Below are 23,080 nucleotides of genomic sequence, written 5' to 3' on the forward strand. Positions count from 1 at the left end.
AAGTCTATTAACACTTCAGCATCGAGGAATAACTACTATAAATAGGCTCAGTAGTTCTGCTCTCACTTACTGAAACTTGCTGCATAACTGTTAATTATCTTGAATATAAAGATTGGTTGATGATGATGAGGTTTAAAATATTGGAGATGACTGGAGAAGTAGTTCAGTCGATGCGCTTCAGCTTTTCCCGGCATTTTCATAGATTCTTTACACAGCATACTATGAAATTATTTCATAAATAATAGCTAACTTCGGTTCTGCAGCCCTAAAAGTTCACTGTCTTTACCCATTATCTTCTATCTTTATTCAAATACCTTTCACCGACGAATTTAGAACCTTCTTACCAAACCCAGGGCCACGTTTTTGTAGTGTAGTTACCCGGACATCAGCGTGCAAGTTATTAGGCAGTGTGTAAGCTGACATTAACATCATCATTATTAATTTTGAGGCACACTTTTGGACTAAATGTACAAAAAGTGAACGCGAATGATAGATTTTCTCAAGAACTCTTCAAGGCGGATTTTCTCAACAACTTTTTAATCGAACACAAATACAATTACAACGAATATCTACTTTTGCTGTTTGGTATGAGCAACTTCATATACCATCACCAGCAATAATAGACACACACAATCTTACGTTCTATAAGAGAAATTGATTACTTTGCTATTTTTTATGTAAACATATTGTCTCGTGTCACTTAAGTATTTCATCGCTAGAAACTTTGCTATCAGCATTTATTTATTTTTAATTGTACACAACGTAAAGGGAATATGAGGGCAGAGGAAAAAGTTAGTTCATCACCTCCGTTAACTATCTATTCAAACCGACGATGGTTTAAATTAACTAGGCCTATATTAAGTTTCAGCACTTACCGCGGAACAAAATGGTAATAGATAGCGAAAAGTGGTTTTCTACAGTTGATTTAGCATCTCAAGTGAACGTATCACAATCTGCAACACACTCAGAAGTTGAAGTGGTTGAAATTTACTACTATTTCCGGTTTCAATACTGATAGACCCCCTATTCATAAAGCAAAAACTGTAAGAGGCATCGAGAAGCTTTTTTTTTTTTTTTTAACACAATCAATTCAACGTCCCAAGAATAAGTTCCATCTTTTTTCTTAATCCTTTATTCAAACCGATAGCTATTAAAATTAACGATTTCAAGTTTCAAACTTTATCGCCATAGAACATAAACAGCGAGGAAGAGCGAGTAATGGCTTTTTGATATGGATTCAGCATCTGAGAAACAAGTTCTATCTTATGTCTTTAATCTATTGCAGCCATTAGTTACAAAAGATGTACTGCTTCAAGTTTGAGTATTGAATTCGTATTTGGGAAGTCATTAGTAGTTTCACACAGTGAAATGAAATTCACTTGTTGTATATCTAGATTTGACGAAAATCAAACGTAAGATTACTAACGTAACGTAACGTAAGATACAGTCACTTAGCGTTTGGAATTTTTAGCGTTTGATATTCCCTCATCGTCATATTCCAGGTGTCCGGATTCTCAATTAGCCTTAAAAGAAAAAGTTCTTTTGTCAGTATTCGATTTGGAATATTTATTCAGCATTTATGTTTGTCCACCCGCTTTAATACACCGTGTATGGAACACTTAAGTCACTGACTGAGAAGAGGGGCAAATGACCTCAATATGAGTTCCATATCCACACTTACAAACACACAATATTAGAATAACATGAAACAGCTTAATTTGTTATGTGACAAGGTTTCTTTCGTTTAACAGAGCGTGTAATAGTACTTCATATACATGTTTTCCAAACGTGAGATATTTGTGAGATAACAATTTTATAGAATTGAATACACTTAAAATATGTAACTTGGATTTACGAGAGGTTATATATAATAGAATAAATCGACGTAGAAAGAGATATTATTAACCTATTCGTCTGAACTGAAAATAGGATCATGAGTGATTGATTCATGTGATGTTGAATTTGGAGGTAATTTCCATTATTATTATTATTATTATTATTATTATTATTATTATTATTATTATTATTATTATTATTATTATTATAAATATTCGCATGCAAACCAGAAGAATACAGGATCTTCCTAGTTTTTCAGCGTCGTCTTGTTTAAGTAACAAATAGCAATAAAATAGAATAAAAAATAACAGCAACATAGATGAAGCCGTTTTTAGACTTTCAAATTATGCTGTGCATAAATATGAGAAGTCTTGCAGAACGAACGTATGTCTGTCAATAGAAATCAGAGCAAAAGTTTCCTGGAATTGACGGAATTCATTCTTGGAACCCTGAATCGATTCAGTGTACCAAGATTAGGTTCCATCTTCTCTATTAACCCTCTCTTCAAACTGGAACTGGTAGAAACCAACCATTTCCAGTTTCAGCAGATCGCAATAGAACAAGCAGAAACTGTAATAAATAGCGAGAAGCGGTCTTTTAGAATTAATTCAGGGTCCAAAGAATGAATTCTGTCAACTGGAAGTGGTAAAAATTTATAGCTTCCGATTTGAATATAAATCTCCATAGAGCAAAAATAAAAGGAGATATGGAGAAATGGCCTTTAGAATGGATTGGCCGTTTCAAGAATAAGATTTGTCTGGATCTTTATAACTATTAAAACTGGAAATGGTGGAAATGTACGATTTCTGATCTCTACTCTGATCACCATAATATGAATAAATACTAAATAATAGTAACATCTACTATCATTTCCGATTCCAATTGGATTCCCATGGATAAAAATGGTAAGAGGAGGCAACATTTTTTAAATGATTATTTCAATCTGTTTAGGATTCCAAGAATAGCTTTACCTGAGGTCTTATTCTTCTACTGAAACCGGAAATAGTAAAAACTTAGCACAACTTTTGGTTTCAGTGTGATTTCCATGTAGTAATATTTGTTTTGTTTTTGATGTGGAATCGGCATGTGAAGAACAGGTTCCATTTCTGACCTTATCTTATTGCAGCTGGAAGTTACAGATCATTTACTCGTCTCGTATTACCAGTTTCAATATTAAATTCACATAGTTTTGAAGACTACCTTCGTTTTACAGTGTGAAACCGAAATGCACTTGTTTTGTAGTATAGAGTTCTACTGGACATTTCTGTGACTGATGTGTGAAGATGCGTTCGTACACTGTATTTAAAGGATACATGTACATGTCATCGTTGACGTGAGATCTGTCGGAGCTGCGACACCGTATTACTGATGTCATTGATACCGTCAGTGCAGACGTGCTCACCAGTGGCAAAAATAGTCTTATATCGATGTATGCTGTTTGGCTGGATGTATCATGTTGGGTGTTTGTAATCATGAAATAACACTTTGAGAAATTTAGTATTACAATTTCTGTACGTTCCATTATCTACTTGTTGCTCTGTTAATGTGAAATAAACTCTGTGTATCAATCTTATATATAAAAGAGAACGTACAAATCCTTTGTTCCCTCATCACGCTAATACGGCTGAACCAATTTCTTTCATTTTTGGGGGGTTATTAGGATTTGGACCCTAGATGGTTTTTATCATATCACTTTAATTTTTAATTACCAGTGTCTTGAGATAATTGACCATTCAAGTGTCCATAACGTACAAATCCTTTGTTAGTTCATCATAGGTAAAAATAAACGTATTTATATGCAACCCGCATGACCGTGTCACTCGGCGGGTTAACATAAATGACAGGCGATATAATGTTAACATTTACTGCAAGCATATTTCACGGGTATTAAACACATGAGATATGGAGTTGTGCATTTAAATTTTCATTTCAACCCAGCGAAGCGGGTAATATATGCTAGTTTCATATAAGAAAACATTTGAACATACCGTGTGTTCTAGGAGTTTGTACTCATGATCACTTTTTAAAAAATAGAAGTAAAAAATTGAGAATACGGTAGACAGATTGCTTGCGTTAATGTAAGTAGAAAATATAGTGACGACATTTTCAACCATAGGAGCAAAATTCACACATCGGTCGAGAGATTTTGAAACCACCATTTTGGTGTTACCATTGCATGCAATTGTGTGAAATCCGTAACCTGTCTTATAGGCGAGATTGTGTGAATAAGAACCAATCTGAATAAGATGTTTTTTCCATCATGATCTATGCGACCGCCAACCCCACGAATTCATGTTCCTAAGATCTCATTTTTCATAACCTCAGTTGGTTACTTTGATTTCAGTTTTTTTTTTTTTTTTCAGCACTGTTTCTCTAAGGTGAACCACCCTCGAAAGCAAAAACCAAATCACTAGAGACACGATTTTTTTGTGACACGCAAAAACGCGAAATGTAATATGAAAATGTTGTGTATCTAAAATATATATTTTTCCATTATTTGTTAGACCATATAACGTTCGCGATTAAACGCGAAATTCTGTCGAATTAGCGAAATTTGCAACAAGTCTCGATATTCCACGAAATTTACTCAAAAGTGACAATTTTTCGACGCTTTTACGATTTATTCATTACCATTATTTGGCAATTACTAGTAACGTGATGAAAGTTTCCATTTTTGAGAAAATAGACCACTATGAATTTTTGAAATTTACATGCAGTTACACAATGAGCTCCAAACTTTATCTACTGATGAAATGGATAGTGTAGAAGAAGTGTTGCAGGCTGTTAGATGAGCATTCAGAAATCGCTGCAAAGTGTCTCCAACTAATGTACCTATCAGTTTCGAATGTTGATTTGAAGAGGACTCTCTCTTCTTACAATGACATACCGGCAAAAGAACAAATTTAACATCAGAAAGCATTGAATCAATGCTTACGTGTTACTTGCGTCAGTAAACTGTGAACACTAAGGTTATTTTTTTCTAGTAATGTTCTCTCTCTGTGTTTATTTTTTTAAATGGTACTTTTATTCGATGCTTAGTATTATTTTTAAAAAACTCAAATATTGTTTAATATAGTCATGCATGAGCTCATGATGATTGATGAGTGGAAATTAAGGTGAAATAAAAGGTAACTAATTGTAATTGCCAAGGAAAATAGTTCTTATATTGAATTTTTATTCACCGACTTTATCCCACTTTACGCGTATTTATTTTATAACGAAATTACGAATTCTTATTTACCAGAAAAACATGTCTACAAATCACTACTCAGATTTGCATCAAAGTCAGATACTCCCACCGGAAATCGAACCGGCACCATGCGCGATAGTCACTTGATCACTTGACTCATAACCTTGGTTTTGCATAAATAAGTTACTCAAAATTTAATCAATGGATTGTACTAAAATCAGAAGTAGAAAAATCATTTAGATTACTGTTCTTTTTGAACAATAATTTCTTGTTAGAATGTTCACTTCTCACACCGATTGCTGTAGGATTATTACACATTATATTTCTGTTCCTGGATATCTATTTTAGAGATTCTTTCTCAGTATGTCCCATTTTAATAAACGAAACGTGATGTACTTTCTGGATTTTAATTTATCGTGTTAGTGTCCAGTGCCGAGTGCTGTGAATTTTATGATGTGTATCATTTTACTTCATTGATCTCGCGACTTGTCTCTTGATCTCACTTTGTTCATTACTTTGTTGAAATACTCTACAGGTGGCAGGTCTGTGCAATTGAGAACTAGATCGCGTGGTGGAAAGTGGCGCTGTTGTGGTGATTCTTTGAAACTCGTTCTTGTAAGTGGGTTCATAAAATTTACTTCCTACTTCAGCTGTGTTACTGGAAAGTGAAAAAGAAATAAAAGGGTACAAAAATAAATGTACTTATATATTACTTGCAATAAATCTTAAAACAAAAATAAAGATAAATGTGTTACGTAAATTTTCTATCATTGAGGTCATACATTCCGATTAAGGAGAACTGCTGGGTGACGCAAGGTTTTTGGGTAGGACTGTTTGGAGGGTGACGAGGGTATATATCGAGTGTATTAAAGACTTGTATTTTTTTATTAAAAAAGATAGAGTCTATATGATACATAGAAGTAAAGTTTGACATGGAATCCGTAGCACTGTTCTCGCTGGGAATCGAATCCGGTTTCCGCACAACTAAGGCCAAGTTAATTTGATAGAGCTCATGAAAAAAATGAGTTTTCTCTTCATTCAGAAGTAAGTTATTGGTAATTATGTATTGTGCGTTGTGTCATTATGCTGATTCACAGCAACATAATTATATATATTAAAAAATGGTTCATTTATTTTTGGATAGACCAAGATTTGTAATGAAACATTGAAGTTTGACATTAGCTAGCGTTGTATTCCCAAGTAGAGTAACACTCACGTTTAGAACAACTGGTGAGATGGCATAACACCGGTACTCTATTAACTACTGTCAATCCTTTTAAAGTTCCAGCTCTGTGATTTATTTCTTAAAGACGATTTAAAAAAAGAAGAAAAGCTTATTCATTCCTGCTTTAAAAGGGAGACTTGATGCTAATTAATTTAACTAATAACTTGTTCTTCAGTGTAGTGTCGCAGTAAGGCCTCTGTATTGAGCCCTCATTTCTAATATTGCAGTCTACTTCTCACATTCTTTGTAAACCAGACACATAAACATGACAGTGGGCATGCCGAGAAACCTGACATGTATTTCCAATCACATAGTTTACTTCTCTCATCCTCAGTAAATTCTACAAATAAACCGTGAATAAGCTGAGAAACGTGACTGCATTGCTGATCTTGTAGTCTGCTTCTCTTATTCTTACTAAGCCTGACGAATACTCACGCAAGCTTACCGTAAAATCCGACATTCATTTCCAGTCTCAGATTAGATTTATTAATCGTTCTGTATTCGGACGTTCTGTTCAGTAACTAGTTTGAAAATAGTTTACAGTAATACTTATTATTTATGTTACAAATTGTTTCAGAATAATGTCAGTAGTTAATGGCACATTTCTTTTTTTAAAAATCAAAATGCTAACGGTTTAAAAATCAAAGTTAATGAATTTTATTTGAGCTCAATTACGCATGATTTTGACTGTGTGGCTATTACTGATTCCTGGCAAAAAAAAATGAAATATTTATTTCTGAATTATTTGATGAAAGACATCAAATTTTCAGGAAGGATAGAAATTTAGAACGTTGTGGAATGCGTGATGGGGGCGGTGCGCTCGTGGCCATTAAAAATAAATATACAGGGTATTTCAGTGAAAAAAACCGGGATTTTGAAGTGCAACAACGTATTTTATTGATGATCATAGTAAGAGAAATTTACATGTTATGATAAGTGAAATAATAAAGTTTAATGCAACAGTAAAGTTTAATGTAACACATGATCGAAGTGTTAACACCGTATAACAAGTTCGCATGTTATCAAAAACCCTTCCAAGGGTGACGTGACTAACTGCTGCCGTACAGTGCTCAATGTTTGCTCTTATTTCATTTAAAGAACGGTGTTTAAGCTTGAACACCTCGTGCTTGAGGTAACCCCATAAAAATATCACAAGGGTTAATGTCTGGGCTGCATGGAGACCACATTAAGCCTGTTTAAGAAAACAATGAATAGCAATTCGAGATCACACGACTGCGGAATTTTGTGTGAAGGAAATTAAGGACAGGTTCTGTTGTATGCGGTTTGTTTCCATCCTGCTGGAACCATTGCCGACGAGGTGGACACCTTTTATGATGAAGGCCAGGGTAGAAGTAATACTCAAGCATTCCCAAATAATTTTCTGATGACATAGCCATCAAAGCAGAAAGGTCCAATTATGCCACGTTTTGATATAGCACACCAAATCAGAACCTTCTCCGGATGCAAAGGTGAGTCTACCATTTCATGCGGATTTTCTGTTGCCCAAAATCTTACATTTTGTTTGTTTACTTCACCTGACAGATAAAAGTAAGCTTCGTCTGTACACCACAAGTTTTCAATAATGTCTGGGTCATCAGCAATTAACGCATTGAACTGAGTTGCAAAATCCACACCCTTATTTTTGCAATGTCTGTTAATTTTTAAAGCATCTGCATTTTGTAGGGGAACATTTGCAGATCTTTTCGCAGAATACGCCAACATGATGTTACAGATATTGCGTTTTCTGCTGACGAACGTTGCAGAGATTTTTTAGACGGGCTATTCACAACGATGCCGCTGCAGAATCACTACTGCAATACGCTGTTCTGTACACACAGTTGGTCTGGATCCCCCTCTTTGAAGTCCTGTAACATTACCAGTCTTGTTGAACTGATCAGCATAACGGCATATGGACTTGGTGGATGGTGCCCATGCACAATTATTCTCCAGTCAGAATCGTCGTTGGAAACCAACAAGGGAGCATGATTCAATATATCAAGTCACCAATGAGATTTTCTGCTGCAGCGTAAGTTTACGGTCCGCCATTATTATACTGGAGTATGCAAAATGAAACAAAAAAATAAACATTGTAAAACAAAATTTATACTTGTTTGCTGTGTATTTACACACACACACACACACACACACACACACACACATATATATATATATATATATATATATATATATATATATATATATATATATATATATATATATATATCGGCTGGAAATCCCGGCTTTTGGGGTGAAAACCCTGTACTTCAGGGAAAATAAGTAAATTTGAGTTACCGGATTTACGAAGATTTGTGAGTTAGGATTGACCAAGATTTATATACATTTGTGTAATATATTTTTCTGCGTACAGTAAAGAGGAACATCATTTGGAATTTCTTAAAAAACATTGAAAGACTCAAAGAATTATCGCTATCCCAAAATGTTTTAAGGTTGGTGTAAAGGGACAAGTTTTGCCGATAGATGTCACTACGGTCTTCGTCTTTCATGTATTTTTTTTTTTTTTTTTTTTTTACCTTTTACGAAAATTTACAATTTCTCTTACAAATTTCAACCTGGATGCTTCAAATTTTTAGAGAAGGAACTTCATAACCTATCGAAGGCAACAATCCATGCCAAATTTTCATTTAGAATTTTCTTGATTGTTGAAACAGTTCCATTGTTAAAGGTTTGGATATCCATCACAACAATAAAGAAAATTCTAAATGAAAAATCGGCACGGATTGTTGCCTTCAATAGGTTGTGAAGTTCCTTTTCTAAAAATTTGAAGTTTCCAGGTTGAAATTTGTAAGAGAAATCGTGAACTTTCGTAAAAGGTAAAAAATACATGAGAGAGATACAAAGACTGTAATGACATCTATCGGCAAAACTTGTCCCTTTAAACCAACCTTAATAATAGGCTATTTCAATGTTGGACTGCTAACAGAATATATGAATGGGAATTATTCTGTAACATTAAGCACTTCAGAAATTAATGAGTTGTATAAATGAAACTTCTCTAAATTTTTCACAGTTAAATACTGTTAAACGACAGAATTCTGGATGTTGTGTTGAGTAATTTACCCAATGTTGAAGTGTTTGAATCCGACTTTTGCTTTGTTCAACAAGATAGACATCACCCATGTTTGAATATTAGTTTTCAATTCCTTAAAAATTGCAAAATATATAGGGAACTTGGTGATGCGGTTTATGAGTTTTACAGATGTGATTTTCTGAAGTTATATCAGCTTTTAAAGATTAAAAAATGGGATTCGTTGTATGTAATTAAATATGTAGATGAAGGTGTTAATTATTTTTATTCTGAAATATATAAAGTACTTGATGAAAGTGCACCTAAAAAGTCAGAGTAAACATTTATACCCGCCATGGCTTACTGTTGATATAATTAAATACTTAAAGAAGAAGGATCGTCTTAGACGTACATTTAACAAATCTAAACGCCATTCTGATTATATTCGTTTTGTTAATATTAGGAAACAAATTAAGTCTAGTATTGAACTGGCTTATAAAAATTATAATCAAAAGTGGAAGAGAACGGATTAAGGAACCTAAGGTATTCTGGAAATATGTAAGTAGTAGATGATGTCCAAATTTGACTAAGAAATATCCTGTTCTTGAGTACAGCAACTATAAAATTATCGATAATAAATTAAAATGTGAAGCTTTTGCCACACATTTACAATCTGTTTATAGTTCAGAACGACCTAATATAGATTTATCTGAAATATACCCAATTAAAATACCTTCATCTGCAGATATAATGGTTTTAGATAAGATACATGAATTTGAAGTTGAAGAAGCAATAAATAAAAAGTAAAAGATCATTTGGTCATGATAGTATACCATCTTATATTTTTAAGGGTTGTAAAGAATTCCTCATCAAACCATTGACTTATTTCTTCAGTTTGTCTTTGCATCAAGGAAAATTTCCAGCAAAATTTAAAATTTCAGCGGTATGCCCAGTTCCAAAAGTTAATCCAGTAAGATTGATAGAAGATTATACACCAATTAATCTGATACCTTCTCCTAAAACATTTGAAGCAGTTATTTAGAAACATCTATTCAATCATGTTTCTACATATTTGTCTAACTCTCAATATGGTTTTAGGTGTAATCGATCAACTACTTCAAATTTATTGATTATGAATCAAGTAATTAATGACTCTTTCAATAGAGGGACACAAATAGATGTAATGTATACAGGCTTTAAACGAGCTTTCGTCTTGGTTAACCATTGTGTACTTCTTAGAAAGCTGAAAATGTTTGGTATATCGAGTGATTTAATTAAATTGTTTTATTCATATTTAACTGAAAAAATGCAATATGTTATCTTTAATAATATTAAATCTAAGCAATATTCAGGGGTACCTAAAGGATCAAATTTAGGCCCTTTACTTTTTCTGACAATGATTAATGATCTACCAGAAGCTTTTAAACATACCTCATGTCTGATATTTGCAGACGACACCAAATTATATAATGAAATCCAAACAGAGAAGGACTGTAATACATTACAGTCGGATATAAATAGACTAAATGAGTCGTGTATGAAAAACAAATTCCAACTGAATATTTCTAAATGTTACGTAATGACTTATACACTCAACAAAAAACAAATATTATTTGAATATACTTTAGGAAATCAGACGTTAGAAAGAACGGAAATTATAAGAGATCTAGGGGTTTGAATTTCAAATTCATGTCAAACGAAACCCCATATAAATATAATTAATGAAGCTTTTAAAATGCTCGGTGTTATAAAGAGGTCAAGTCATTATTTTAAAAATACTAGAACTATATTATCGTTATATAATGCATTTGTACGATCAGAATTAGAATATGCATCTATAGTTGGGATTCTTTTTATCAGTGTCAAAAACAACAAATAGAAAAAGTTCAAAACAAATTATTGAAATATACTGCCTATAAAATGTTCGGTATACAAACACAATATATTTCTTACGAAGTACTTCTAAAAAAAAAAAAAAAAATGTTACTAGAAAATAGGAGGTTTATACAAATAATGTTATATCTTAAAACATTGGTGATAATAGGGAAGATAGTATGTTCTTATAAGGCAGATTACCTTTTTATTTTCCTCGACAAAATCCAAGAGGAAGACATACTTTTTACCTCCCTCATAATAGAATAAATACTAATAAAAATTCGCCACTGTATAAATTATGTGATGCGGGTAATAGAATTGGGACTTTGGGTTTAAATATACTTCAGTATAAATTTAAGACTTTTAAGCGAAAGTGTTTTGAGATGTTATTTGATAAATTGTAGATTTGTTTTTTGTATGTTATAACCTGAAGAAGGAGAAAAAGGTATACTTATTGTAATTGCATGTTAAAATTCTAACTATATGTATATGTGGTGGTGCACATTTTTTGATAATTGTATATAAAATTTTGTACTTTGTAATTGCATTTGGGTGTTAAGTACAATAAAATATATTATTATAGACCATATTACGTGTACGTTTGTACAAAATGGTATAAGAGAGCTCGTCAGTACCTAAAACGGATACCATACTTAGAACAAATACAATGGTCTTTTTTTAATAACTTCTGAAAAATATATAGGTTAAACCATCTCTACAATCTATATAACAATAATTTATATGCACTTAATTACTATTTCAATTACTCTATATGTAGGTATGTTTAAATTTGTGTTTATCATCTGATATATATATAATAGAAATTTAATTAGTTTGCGCAGTTTCACAATGAACTGCTTAGATATTTATCTGGTGTATAAAATGTGTTACCTAATAGTAGTTTGCGCACTACGTTGACAAAGGAACTCTTTTTATGAGTATTTTTTATACACTCAAGTAGCTTATTATACGGTTTTACACCCATATAGATATGTGATTTTCCGTATGCAGATGTTATTTCCTATTTTTAGTAAAAGCGACGAATCAACATCGTGAGCAGATCGAGGAACGCGACAAGCGTTTCCAGTCTTATAACTTGCTTCTGTCATTCTCGATAAATATGGCGAACGGGCTGTGCCCAGACCGAGAAACTGACGTTGACAAAGACATTGGTTACATGCAAACAAAAACGCAATAGTTTTACAGGATAATTACATACTGATTGACTGTTCCTACACAGCCAGTATTTCTTTCATCTTGACCCTCCAAAATTTACAAGAGGAGTCAGCCTTATGTATTTTCGTCTCCTCTCGTGGACAACGCTACTTACGCGTTAGAGATGTGGAAGAGTCTGTGGGCGAATATTTGTGGAGAGTTTCAGTGTTAAAGGGTAAAACGTGAGATTTTTTTTTCAAACGTTTTTCAGGTCTTACTATCGAAATAATCTGAAATTAATCATTTGAAGAAAAAAAGAAGAGAAAAAGTGGTATATTCGCGTCTCCTTTTGGGTATTGGTTGCGCTTACCAATGTGCTAAACATCTAAATACACTTAAACATGTGTTTAATTATTTTAAATTAAAATTCCGAAACACCAAATGTTACATCTCTAACCTTAAAGGATTCCAAAATAAGGCCATCTTATAATTATTGTAATTCTGTTCATTTTCTTCCGTTCTTCGTCAAATAGAAAAATACTGAAGCACGTTTGTATTTTTATTTTAAATGAAATTTACACGTATCAAATTAAATGTCTGTAACCTTAAGATATGGCGAATTAGAACTTTATAATAATTATCCCCGCTTTTTTTTTTTTTTTTACATTTCCACTCATTTTCTTTCCTTCTAAATCAAATGTCTAAAAAAAGAAAAAGAAAGAAAGAAAGAAAAGAACACTGAAACAAGTACATTATCATTTCATGTCGCTGATCCTCAGAAATTCAGAGATAACAGACATTTTAATATAATAATTGCCACTCCTATTTTCCCTCTTCCCCGTCCAAATTCCAAAATTTCTTCCTTACTGGTACTTTACATCATAAATCCTATGCTCCGTCCAAATTTCAAGTTTCCTTCTTAAGCGGTTTGGTCTTGGCATTGATCAGTCAGTCATTCACTCCCTCACTTAGGCCTTCTCGTTTTATCTACAGATGTTGGCAGTGAATTTCAGTACAGAGTATAATAAGCGGAAACTTAACACAACGGAAATACGTGACCCCGGCCTTTGCAAAATATGAATTGTAGTAATAGTATTAATTGCACAACTGTTGCTTACGTAAAAACATTGAAAAAGGAATGACAAAGAGAGTAAAGTTACTAAATCATGAGATGAAAGTACCGTTGACTGAAATACATGTAAATGGGATGATGAAGCGTCAGAGAACAAGGGAGAAGAGTACATGAAACGTTGAGAACTGCTGCGGTGCGGATAGTAACATGAAGAGTCATTGTCCTTTACGTTAATGACTCACGTGGTATTGAGTAGATGACTCCTGTTACATACAACATATTGCAATAGCGCAAGCACACGGTAACCACTCATTTAGTGTTTGCTGTCATTAAACACCGAAGTGCTTACATCTTTAATGAGCAGCAGAATAATCGAGGAGTCTGAGTTGATTCTTAATACAAATGACATGCAAAAATGAAAAATAAAATAATCACTCATGTTAACGGTAAAATGTATGGCCCCCTGAGAAAGTTAATCCTAATGCGACATATTTTATCAGTAACTTAAGAGATGCTATTGATTAAGAAGATAAAGTATTCAAACATTTTACATGATCTTTTTCCGTGTTTAATGGAAAAAATTAAAATATCTTTCCAGAATAGAAAGCGTATTACTCGATGGTAGTGAAAGTGGTAGAGTGTTCATCTCTGGTATAGGCCTATGTTGATCCTTGGTTCGATCCCAGCTTGCGCCAAGTGAGCTTTGTGGTGGACAAACACCGTGTGTGTGGATTTTCTCGGTTCTTCCGTTTCCTCCCACTTTTTTCAGTCCACTATTTCACTCATTTCTCATCACCACCGTCTCCTTTAGCCTAACCGGCATAACTGTGGGACGTAAAACTTAAAGATTTCATTTCATTTTCATATTGTCAAAATTGTCCAGTTATTATCATCAGAATATCCCTTTCACCAAGTTATATGAAAAAAACTTCGTTCAAATTGACACATTTATTTTGTAATCTGAGGAAGGAGGATACAGAGGACTATGGACGTTTGCTGGCGACACACTACACGCATAACAGAATAAATCAAACATTGATTTGAAATGCTAATGTGTCATCTAATACATTTTACTCCCTGAAATGAGGTAGATTTATTCTTTTAGTTGTAATTCTAGTGTTACGATTTGATCTGGATAAAGTGGACATAGAACATTGAAACTTGTCTAACTGAAATACTTAAACACATTAAGAATCAAGTAAATAAACATGCGTTTATCATAAAATCAGACACTTTACTACTGTGAAATATTACTCAGTACCGAAAGTACGGGAGAGACGTCTCGAATACGTTTTCGACGGACATGGTATTTTTAGTTGTCTATTGTAACAAATTTATAATTTTTCAACTAGGAACTCTAAACAAGAATTGAATTAGTTTCGTGTGTGTAGGCACGCTCTTTGGATTGCTTGATATGCATTATACCCAAAGCATAACTGTTTCGTTGATTATTTTGGAAGTAAGTACGTTGCTATTGTAATACAGAAGGAACTTTTCAACATGCACAGCATTCTGAGCTATGGATGTGACATGGTTGTTCATCTTATCTGTTGAAGGGGAAATAGTATAATGGGAAAGCTGGTTTGTGCGATGTGATCTCGTTGATCATCTGCGCGTCCGCTAATTGCGACAAATTCTTTCCGTGGAGAAGTTTAAATCTCACCGGAAACAGTGTGTCGTGTCCTTCATAAATTTACTATCGCAAAATCAGTGTCAGCAAATGTTCTGAAATGATCTAATAAATAGGGCTGTGCTCGAGCCAAGAACAAATCTCTTCAAGTAGAGAGAGAGGTACTCTTTTGGAGACGAGACAGTCTTAACTATTGTCTGGTGCGCATCCCTACTGACGAATGCTCTCGACGTTTCATAATGCCAGAAAGTGCCATGATACCACTCTGATTCAAAATTCAAGGCGTGGCTGTAGTTCTTGAATCGTCCTAAACAGTAACCTGAATAAACCGACTTTCCTTCAGTTTCTGGATACACTACCACCTGCGTTTGAGGATATACCACTGGACATTTGCGAAAACATGTACTTTCATTAATGGTACTACTACTAATAATAAACCGGTGAATACGTACGCGGTGTTTTTTGTTGTTACTCGTTTTTCCCAATTTACTCGGAAACTAGGCGTTTCGCGATATATGTTTATGTGAACTTTTTTCATGTACCAGTCACGTACAATCCCCTACCGTAGTATTTGCATTACCTTCCATTACATCCTGTATAATTACAGTCCCAGTAATATAACTCTTCCCTGATACTTACAACAGTCAGATTGTTCTTGTTCTGTTTAATTTTATTTCGATCTTTCCTGCTTTGCGAACTAATGCTATTTTTGTAGAAAGCAAGAAAAAAGAAGTTTGTAGTCAAGGGGAAGATGTCCCAATGCCATGCTGAGTGAACTATTAACGTTCTTTATCAGTAACGATGCCAGCTATATATATATATATATATATATATATATATATATATATATATATAACGTAATTAAGAGAAGAAATGGAAATAAAATTACGTGGTAGCACATTAAACAAAGAGGAAAATTTGAAATTAAGTTTGTAAATATTATCTTAATCAACACTATCAAATTATATATATGTATTGTCACAACAAAGCAATTTTTGCCTAATTATTTACATTAAAATTTAACAATGAAACAAAAACGAGATTACAAACAAAAGATCTCCTCCAGTTCCTTACCAGAGGGTAGCGTTCCCAAAACTGATGCAACGTTCCCTCTTTGTACTGCCATGCTGATGCGTTGCAGTAGAAACGAGGTTGCTCTAGCATCTCCTGACGATAAACGAATGCGATGACCAACTTCTTTTATAAAGTTAAGGCCTTCGGGACCCCATGAACCACCCGATTCGACAGCTATAGCGACAAAATGATATTTGTCGAGTAAATTGCTATATTTCCTGCGCTTTTCTGTTTCCCGGCGAGCAGCCACGTTACCAGCTTGTGCTGAGGAAGAATGTATATTTGAAGGGGCGAAGGTGTCGGAACAAGTAAAATCCCATAGAAATGCTTTTCCTTTCTTCCACGGTATTAGAGTCATACCATCTGGCCTCTTGCCGTCTGCACGACTGCATCCCAACGGTTCACATATAGAAGGAACTCCTGCTGAAATTAGTGCCCTCATGATAATGTCGTTGACGCTGGAGTGGCGTGAATGTCTGCCCGCACTACTGGCACAGGAGAGTCCATGAAGGCCCTTCTTGTCTACGACACTTCTACAGGCAGGACATCTGTGTTGCTCGCAAACATCTGCTCCCAAACGCAGTGCACTGGCAATTCGACAACTGTCATTGGGAAGATGTAATCCTAAAGAAGGTGACGGGATAGCATGGAGCCAAGCGCCTGCTTCTGGAGATGATGTAGCTAGAAGTCTGGCCTTATCTTCTGGGTTATCGGATGACTGAAGCAGAGCTGAAAAGTGATGATTTATAAGAGGATCGTCCCAAGAGGATTGTAGTCCTCTCTTATCAAGGTCAGGGGGATCTGATCCCACTATAGATGACCACTTAGCAATGCTATCCATGAGTAGACCTGCATATAACCGATGCATTTTCAAACATAATTTTATGCTGTTCTTCCAGTGCATGTTGAACTAATGCTGACTTTTCTGGTTGATTTAATCGTTTACATCTTGTGTGCTCATTACATCTGTTTTTATTGTACGTCCTGTTTTGTTTAATGCATTGTGGCGGGCCGGCGGTATGCGTTTGCGTAGACCGGCACCCACACAAGAGAGTTTTGTAATTTACCAAAATACTTCTATTTAGTCAACCAAAGTTTCTGCAAAACACCAACTATAACTCGAGCGGTAAAGTTATACTGGAAACAGGAACTCAGCTAACAAAACAGTCTGAAGAATCTTAGTATTACACGGTAGCGTTGGCCGTGGCCAAGACTTAACTTCTAATGGAAACAATGGAATCGTTATCCTGATTAAGGTTTGATAACCAAACAATCCTTTGGGATATCTCTTGAAACAAAACTCGAGAAATATGTTCCTTGCAGTAAGCCTGCAGTTTATTGGCTCTAAACAAATTACAAGAACCAGAGCCGGGGCGGTAGTGTAAGTACTGTGTCTATTTATATAAAAGAGTTTTAACTTACGTGGCGACGTTCCAATAGGTAGTAAATATAACTCACTAAATGTCACTGAATAAAACAAACTTGACTGTAGCACTTTTCACAAAATAAAACAAAACTGCACTAGACTGGGAGGGCACGAATCAGTCCTAGTGGGTAGGTAGGTAAGAGGTATACTATTTGATCTACCGGTCTGCGAACAGACATCAAATAGGGTAGGCTACCAGAGGTTAGGAACAGGTTACCGTTTGATCTACCGGTCTGCGAACAGACATCAAACAGGGTAGGTGTAAAGGTTACCGTCTGAACAAAGTTGGTTACCAGAAGGAATTAAGGTTACCGTTTGATCTACCGGTCTGCGAACAGACATCAAACAAGGAAGGTGTAAGGGTTTACCGTTTGATCTACCGGTCTGCGAACAGACATCAAACAGGGAGTAACTATTTGATCTACCGGTGCGTTTTAGGCCAGCTAAGCAATGAACTTAGAGTCTGTCAAAACACACATCAAATAGGGGTGCGACAGAACTTTAGCCGTCAACTTCCTAAGCTTGCCAGCAGTTTCTGGAGCGAGTCCGGGCTGAAGCGAAACTTGCGGAAGTAGATTGCCAAGTTCGGAAGGAGGTAACTTTAGCCGTCAGTTTCCTAAGCAGACCAGCAATTATGGGAGAACCCTGGCTGAGCCATCTTGCTTTCAGAAACAGATTGCCAAGTTACTGTGAGGATTAGGTAGGGTAGTACTTTGACCGTCAGTTTCCTAAGCCGACCAGCAATTATGGGAGAACCCTGGCTGAGCCATCGAGCTTTCGGAAACAGATTGCCAAGTACTGGGTAAACCAAGGTAGTGAGGTAGGTAACCAAGAGATTGAGTAGGCAGGCCTCCGTAGAGGCAGAGAGGTTGGAAGGCAGAGGGATGGACAACTAGAGACTTCTTCGTGATAGTTCCTGAACTGAAACGTGCCTAACGAATTGCGTACTCCTCGTAGTCTGCACGTCTCTGAGGGGTTCAGGAGAGGGACGTTGTCCGACGAGAGAGGCCAAAACACGCGTTTTTAAGGGCCTCGGTCGGAGGTGCAAGCGGCACCAATTTACGGTCTGTGTGCAAAATAGTAACGTGAGCAAACGTTGCACTAGGACCGTAAGGTCAGAGGTTGAGCATGCGTGGAGATCTAAAAAGTACCTAGGGCGGAGCCCGAAGGGGACCCGTATCCTGAAAAGAAAGATTATTGGCTTTGCACACGGTTCGGGTGCACAAGGAGCTCGGAAGAGTTCCACTCTGAGGGGCGGAGACGCTAGCTATTGGAACGAGCCATGCCATTAACATCTAGATTGGCTAGAACAAGGTGCCTTGGGCGGAGCCAGGCAAAAGATAAGATTGTGTGTGTGCGCATGCGTGTGCATGTGATGTGTAGTCCTTGAATTTATGTGTGTGAGCCCCTTTCTCTGGAAGAATGAGGTTACATCGAGATATTACAGAGAATTGTACAAATAGTATCTTATACTATAAACATATATTAAAACATAAAAGATTTCAAGTAATAAACTTGAAAGGTTTTATACATAATGAACTCAAGACCCTTCGACAGTTTATCTTACTTGTTTTAGACCAAAGACATACATATATATTTAATGCTTCGAAGAACGAAAAAGAATCTTCCTTTTAGAAGCAAAAATGACATTTAAAAAGATACACGATCTATATAGGTTTCCTTAACAGTATTCTACCACTAATAATAATAATAATAATAATAATCTAACTTGTTAAAAGACTACATAAATATAGAAAAAGAACCAAGCTTCTGTATCGAACCAGAAGGGGAGAATGTTTATCTTAACTGCTGTTGACCTACAGGTCAGACAGGGGGAACTCGTGAAGGCAGACAGAATGTCTGGTTTCCAGCTAGGGAAAAAAAGAACACTCAACACGAATTTGTATTTTTAAAGAAGTAAATGAATACGAATTCTGTTGCAGGTTTTTAAAAATGAAAAAAAAAAGAATATTTATTCGCAAAAAGAAATGGCGAATTTGCGGTTCCACTACAGTCCTTCCTCCTAGGGAAAGAAAAATTTTAACTGGAAGGCAAAAATTTAAGTTTTAACTGTAAGGCAAAAATTTTTCGTACTAACTACAATCAAAAATTTTGAAAAAAAAAAATTTCCAAAAGTAAATTTTATCGATAGTTCCTAGACCTAGTAACTCTCTGATTGAGATGAGGTGAATCATCATCTTGTGATTCCTCGTTAAAAGTTATTTCACCAGAAGCAGCTCGATAAGTAGCATTAAGAGCTGGACTATTTGATTGTACACCTGCAATGATTGTTGGCTTAAAACATATGGTTCTGATACAGTCTGAATTACACCATTTATTTCTATGTCTACAACAATTAAACTTAAAACTACAATACACACAAAGAAATATCAAAATAGTAAACATGATTATATAAGTCAAAATAGAATAAGAAAATACATGATTACTTTGTCTTATCTGCCATTCTTGTTCATTAATTAATTTTTCAACATCCTCAACACGATGGCTGGCATATTGTAAATCTGTAACTTTGTGTATGATATGATTTAATGGCAAAGTAAATTCCATATTCTTAATATTGATCTTTGAGTTTGAGAATATACAACAATCAATGCTATCATTTAGTAGTGGCAGCAAATCTTTACTTGTATTGTTACTTACATATATTTCCTGAGAACTGATTAAGGAATTTGGACCATAAGCTTTACAGTTTTTATCTAAAGTTAATTTTCCAGTTTTATGAATCAAAACAGTTTTCGACACATCATTTCCACAAACTATTGTTAATTTTTCTGGGAATGGCGAAGCAAATAGCCATTCATTATTATCTAATGAAATCCATAAAATATTTCTCAATTCTACTATACGTTTGTTACAATCTGCTGGAATTGATTTAACAAAATCAATAAGTTTTACTTCACAGTCTTCATTGCTGTGTGTAGGTTTTAGCGGAAATGTTTGTTTACAAACCCTTGAAAATGAAGTTAATTCTTTACAAGTATTAAACATATGTTCATCGATTTTACCATAGTATTGCTTCGATACTTCAATAATCAAATACGGATTTTGAGGCTGTATAAAGAAATACTTATTGTCTTTAAGCTCAGTTGGAAATGGAATTAATTTATACATATTAAATCTTAAACCATCAGTCAAAGGTAAACTAATAACATAACCAAGAATTTTCTGATTGATGAAAACATCTAAATCTACAATTTTTAATAATGCATAACCTATTGAAGAGCCAGGTGGAATGGGTAACGACATGCCTTGTGGAATCACAGAGGCACTTAATTTAAAATGTTCTAATATCTCTTTAGGAGTAATTACATGAGGCGATAAAATACCAGATTGAGCATTTAGAATGGATTGTAACAAAATTTCAAATGCGACATCTAATTCTTCTAACATAAGTGAAATAGAATGTAGATAATTATCCCATTCGACCTTCACTTCAAGTTCGTTTATCGAGTGCATAAATGTTTGACTACGAGCATTAATTTCTCTTTTAACATCTTCCAAACCTTTTTGTAAAACTTGTTCATTATGTTCAATAGACAACACAGTATTATTTATAGTTTTCAAAGTGGCTTTTACAATAGTCATTGATTCTTTAGTTAATTTCAAGAAGTTTGACTGTTCATTTTCTAATTTACTAATTTGTTCTGTATAGTAAGTAGCATCTTGAGAATCTAAAGTACCAAACAAAATTTTCGATATTTCACCAACAAAATTAAATATTCCTCTTTTGGTTTTCACCTTGGTTTTGACAATTTGATTTATGACTGAATTAGTTTGCTCAACCTTGTGTAGTTTTCGGATAAGTACGTCTAATCGAGGTTCTCGACGAGAACGATCGGAATAGATAACTCTTGATTTGTATAGTTCGTTTGCTGTTCCCAAGTAGGTGGAGACACGGTGCAAAGTTTGTTCATAATCGGACAGATTAACAAAGGTCACAAGCTTCCATTGTCTATTATACAACACTGCTTCTCCTAAGAAGTCATAATATATACCAACAGTGTTTGTTATTGTCTGAATTTGAGAGCTAGTGACATTTGCTGTCTGGATAATCGGAAGAATTATCGCCAAGCAAGCAAGCAACGAGAGAGGATGTCTCATGATGGCTGCGAACAAAAACGGAAACTACATTACCTACTAATAAAGTCTACTAATATAATCTACTAATAATATAACTTTAACCTATTAGCATGAACTACAAATGTTTTTCTTCGATTAGCAATAGTACAATTAACACCTTTAATTTTAACTACTTTGTATGGACCGATCCACTGTGAACCCAATTTCTTGGATCGTCCTCTTCGAACAGATTCATCTCTAAGTAACACTTGATCGCCTACTTTAAACAATTGTTCTTTATGAGAGGCGGTCTTATCATATTGTTCTTTGTTCTTAACCTTAGATTGTTTGAGTTTTGATCTAGCTAACTCGTAACTGTTCTGAAGCTTCTGCTTTAGGGTTTTGATGTAATCATCATACGCGTAATTAATGTCGGTACTTTGTTTCTGTAATATACCAGGGATGTTAGCCATCCGGCCAAATATCAACTCGTGTGGAGTATAGTTAGTTACTGAATGCGGAGTTGTATTGTAAGCAAAAGCAGCGTATGGCAACCAGACGTCCCAGTCCAGTTGGTTTTCAGACACATAATGCCTCAGATACTCAGCAAGAGATCTATGAACTCTTTCAACGAAGTTAGTCTGAGGGTGGAATGCACTAGTATGTAGTTTCCTAATCTGGAACATGCGACACATTTTCTTAAAGGTATCGCTCATAAAATTAGTTCCTTGATCGGTTAAAATGGTTTGGGGTATACCGAAAACACAAACAAATTTAGTCACAAAGGCTTGAGCTACGGTTTCTGCATCTTGTTGCTGTAGGGGAATGGTCACTAAATATTTCGATAATTCATCTTGGCATGTTAAGATGTATTTGTTTCCGAGAGAACTCTCAGGAAACGGCCCTACAAGATCTAAAGCACATTTCTCAAATACTACATCAGGAGTGGTGGTCAAAACCATGGGAAGTTTGACATTAGGTTGGGTGAGTTTGTTCTTTTGACACGACTCACATTTCTTTATGTATTCTTCGACATCGGTGTTTAGTCTTTTCCAAGATTTCGGATCGATATTGTTCAACTCTAAGTACGCTTTGATTTTAGCTATAGTTCGATGGATACCTTGGTGTCCACCGGTAGGAAGGTTGTGAAACTCTTTCAGAATCTTACTCTTTGTTTCTTCGTCAAGGGTAGAAGGTTGACCTTCTGGATCGGGATCTAAATATGCAATACGACTCAATGCATCAGCATTGGTATTACGGACACCTGCTTTATAGACAATCTTGTAATTATATTCTTCTAGCTTAATTCTCCATCTTAAAAGTCTACTACTAGGATCTTTTACACTAAACACCCAAAGTAAAGGTTTATGGTCAGTCACAAAGGTTGTTTCCTTTCCAAAGATGTATGGGCGGAATAGTTTGGCAGCCCAAACTATCGCAAGTAATTCACGTTCGGTTGTGGAGTAATTTCTTTCAGCATTATTAAGTGTAC

At 34.9% G+C, this 23,080-nt stretch overlaps 2 protein-coding genes across 4 annotated transcripts in view; one reads left to right on the forward strand and one right to left on the reverse strand.

The window, feature by feature from the left end:
- Positions 1–21,630, reverse strand: part of LOC145685980 (uncharacterized) — a 61,360-nt gene extending 39,730 nt beyond the window's left edge. The window contains exon 1 of the mRNA XM_081758782.1: positions 17,505–21,630. Coding sequence (XP_081614908.1) covers positions 19,651–21,630 — 1,980 coding nt within the window. The 3' untranslated portion in view covers positions 17,505–19,650. The remainder of the gene's footprint in view (positions 1–17,504) is intronic.
- LOC145685982 (uncharacterized) overlaps positions 1–23,080 on the forward strand; it is a 365,426-nt gene that overhangs the window by 128,486 nt on the left and 213,860 nt on the right. The window lies entirely within an intron of this gene.

This window comes from Thermobia domestica, chromosome 5 (genome assembly GCF_964235325.1).
Source record: "Thermobia domestica chromosome 5, izTheDome1.hap1.1, whole genome shotgun sequence".
NCBI classification, from domain to species: Eukaryota; Metazoa; Arthropoda; class Insecta; order Zygentoma; family Lepismatidae; genus Thermobia; species Thermobia domestica.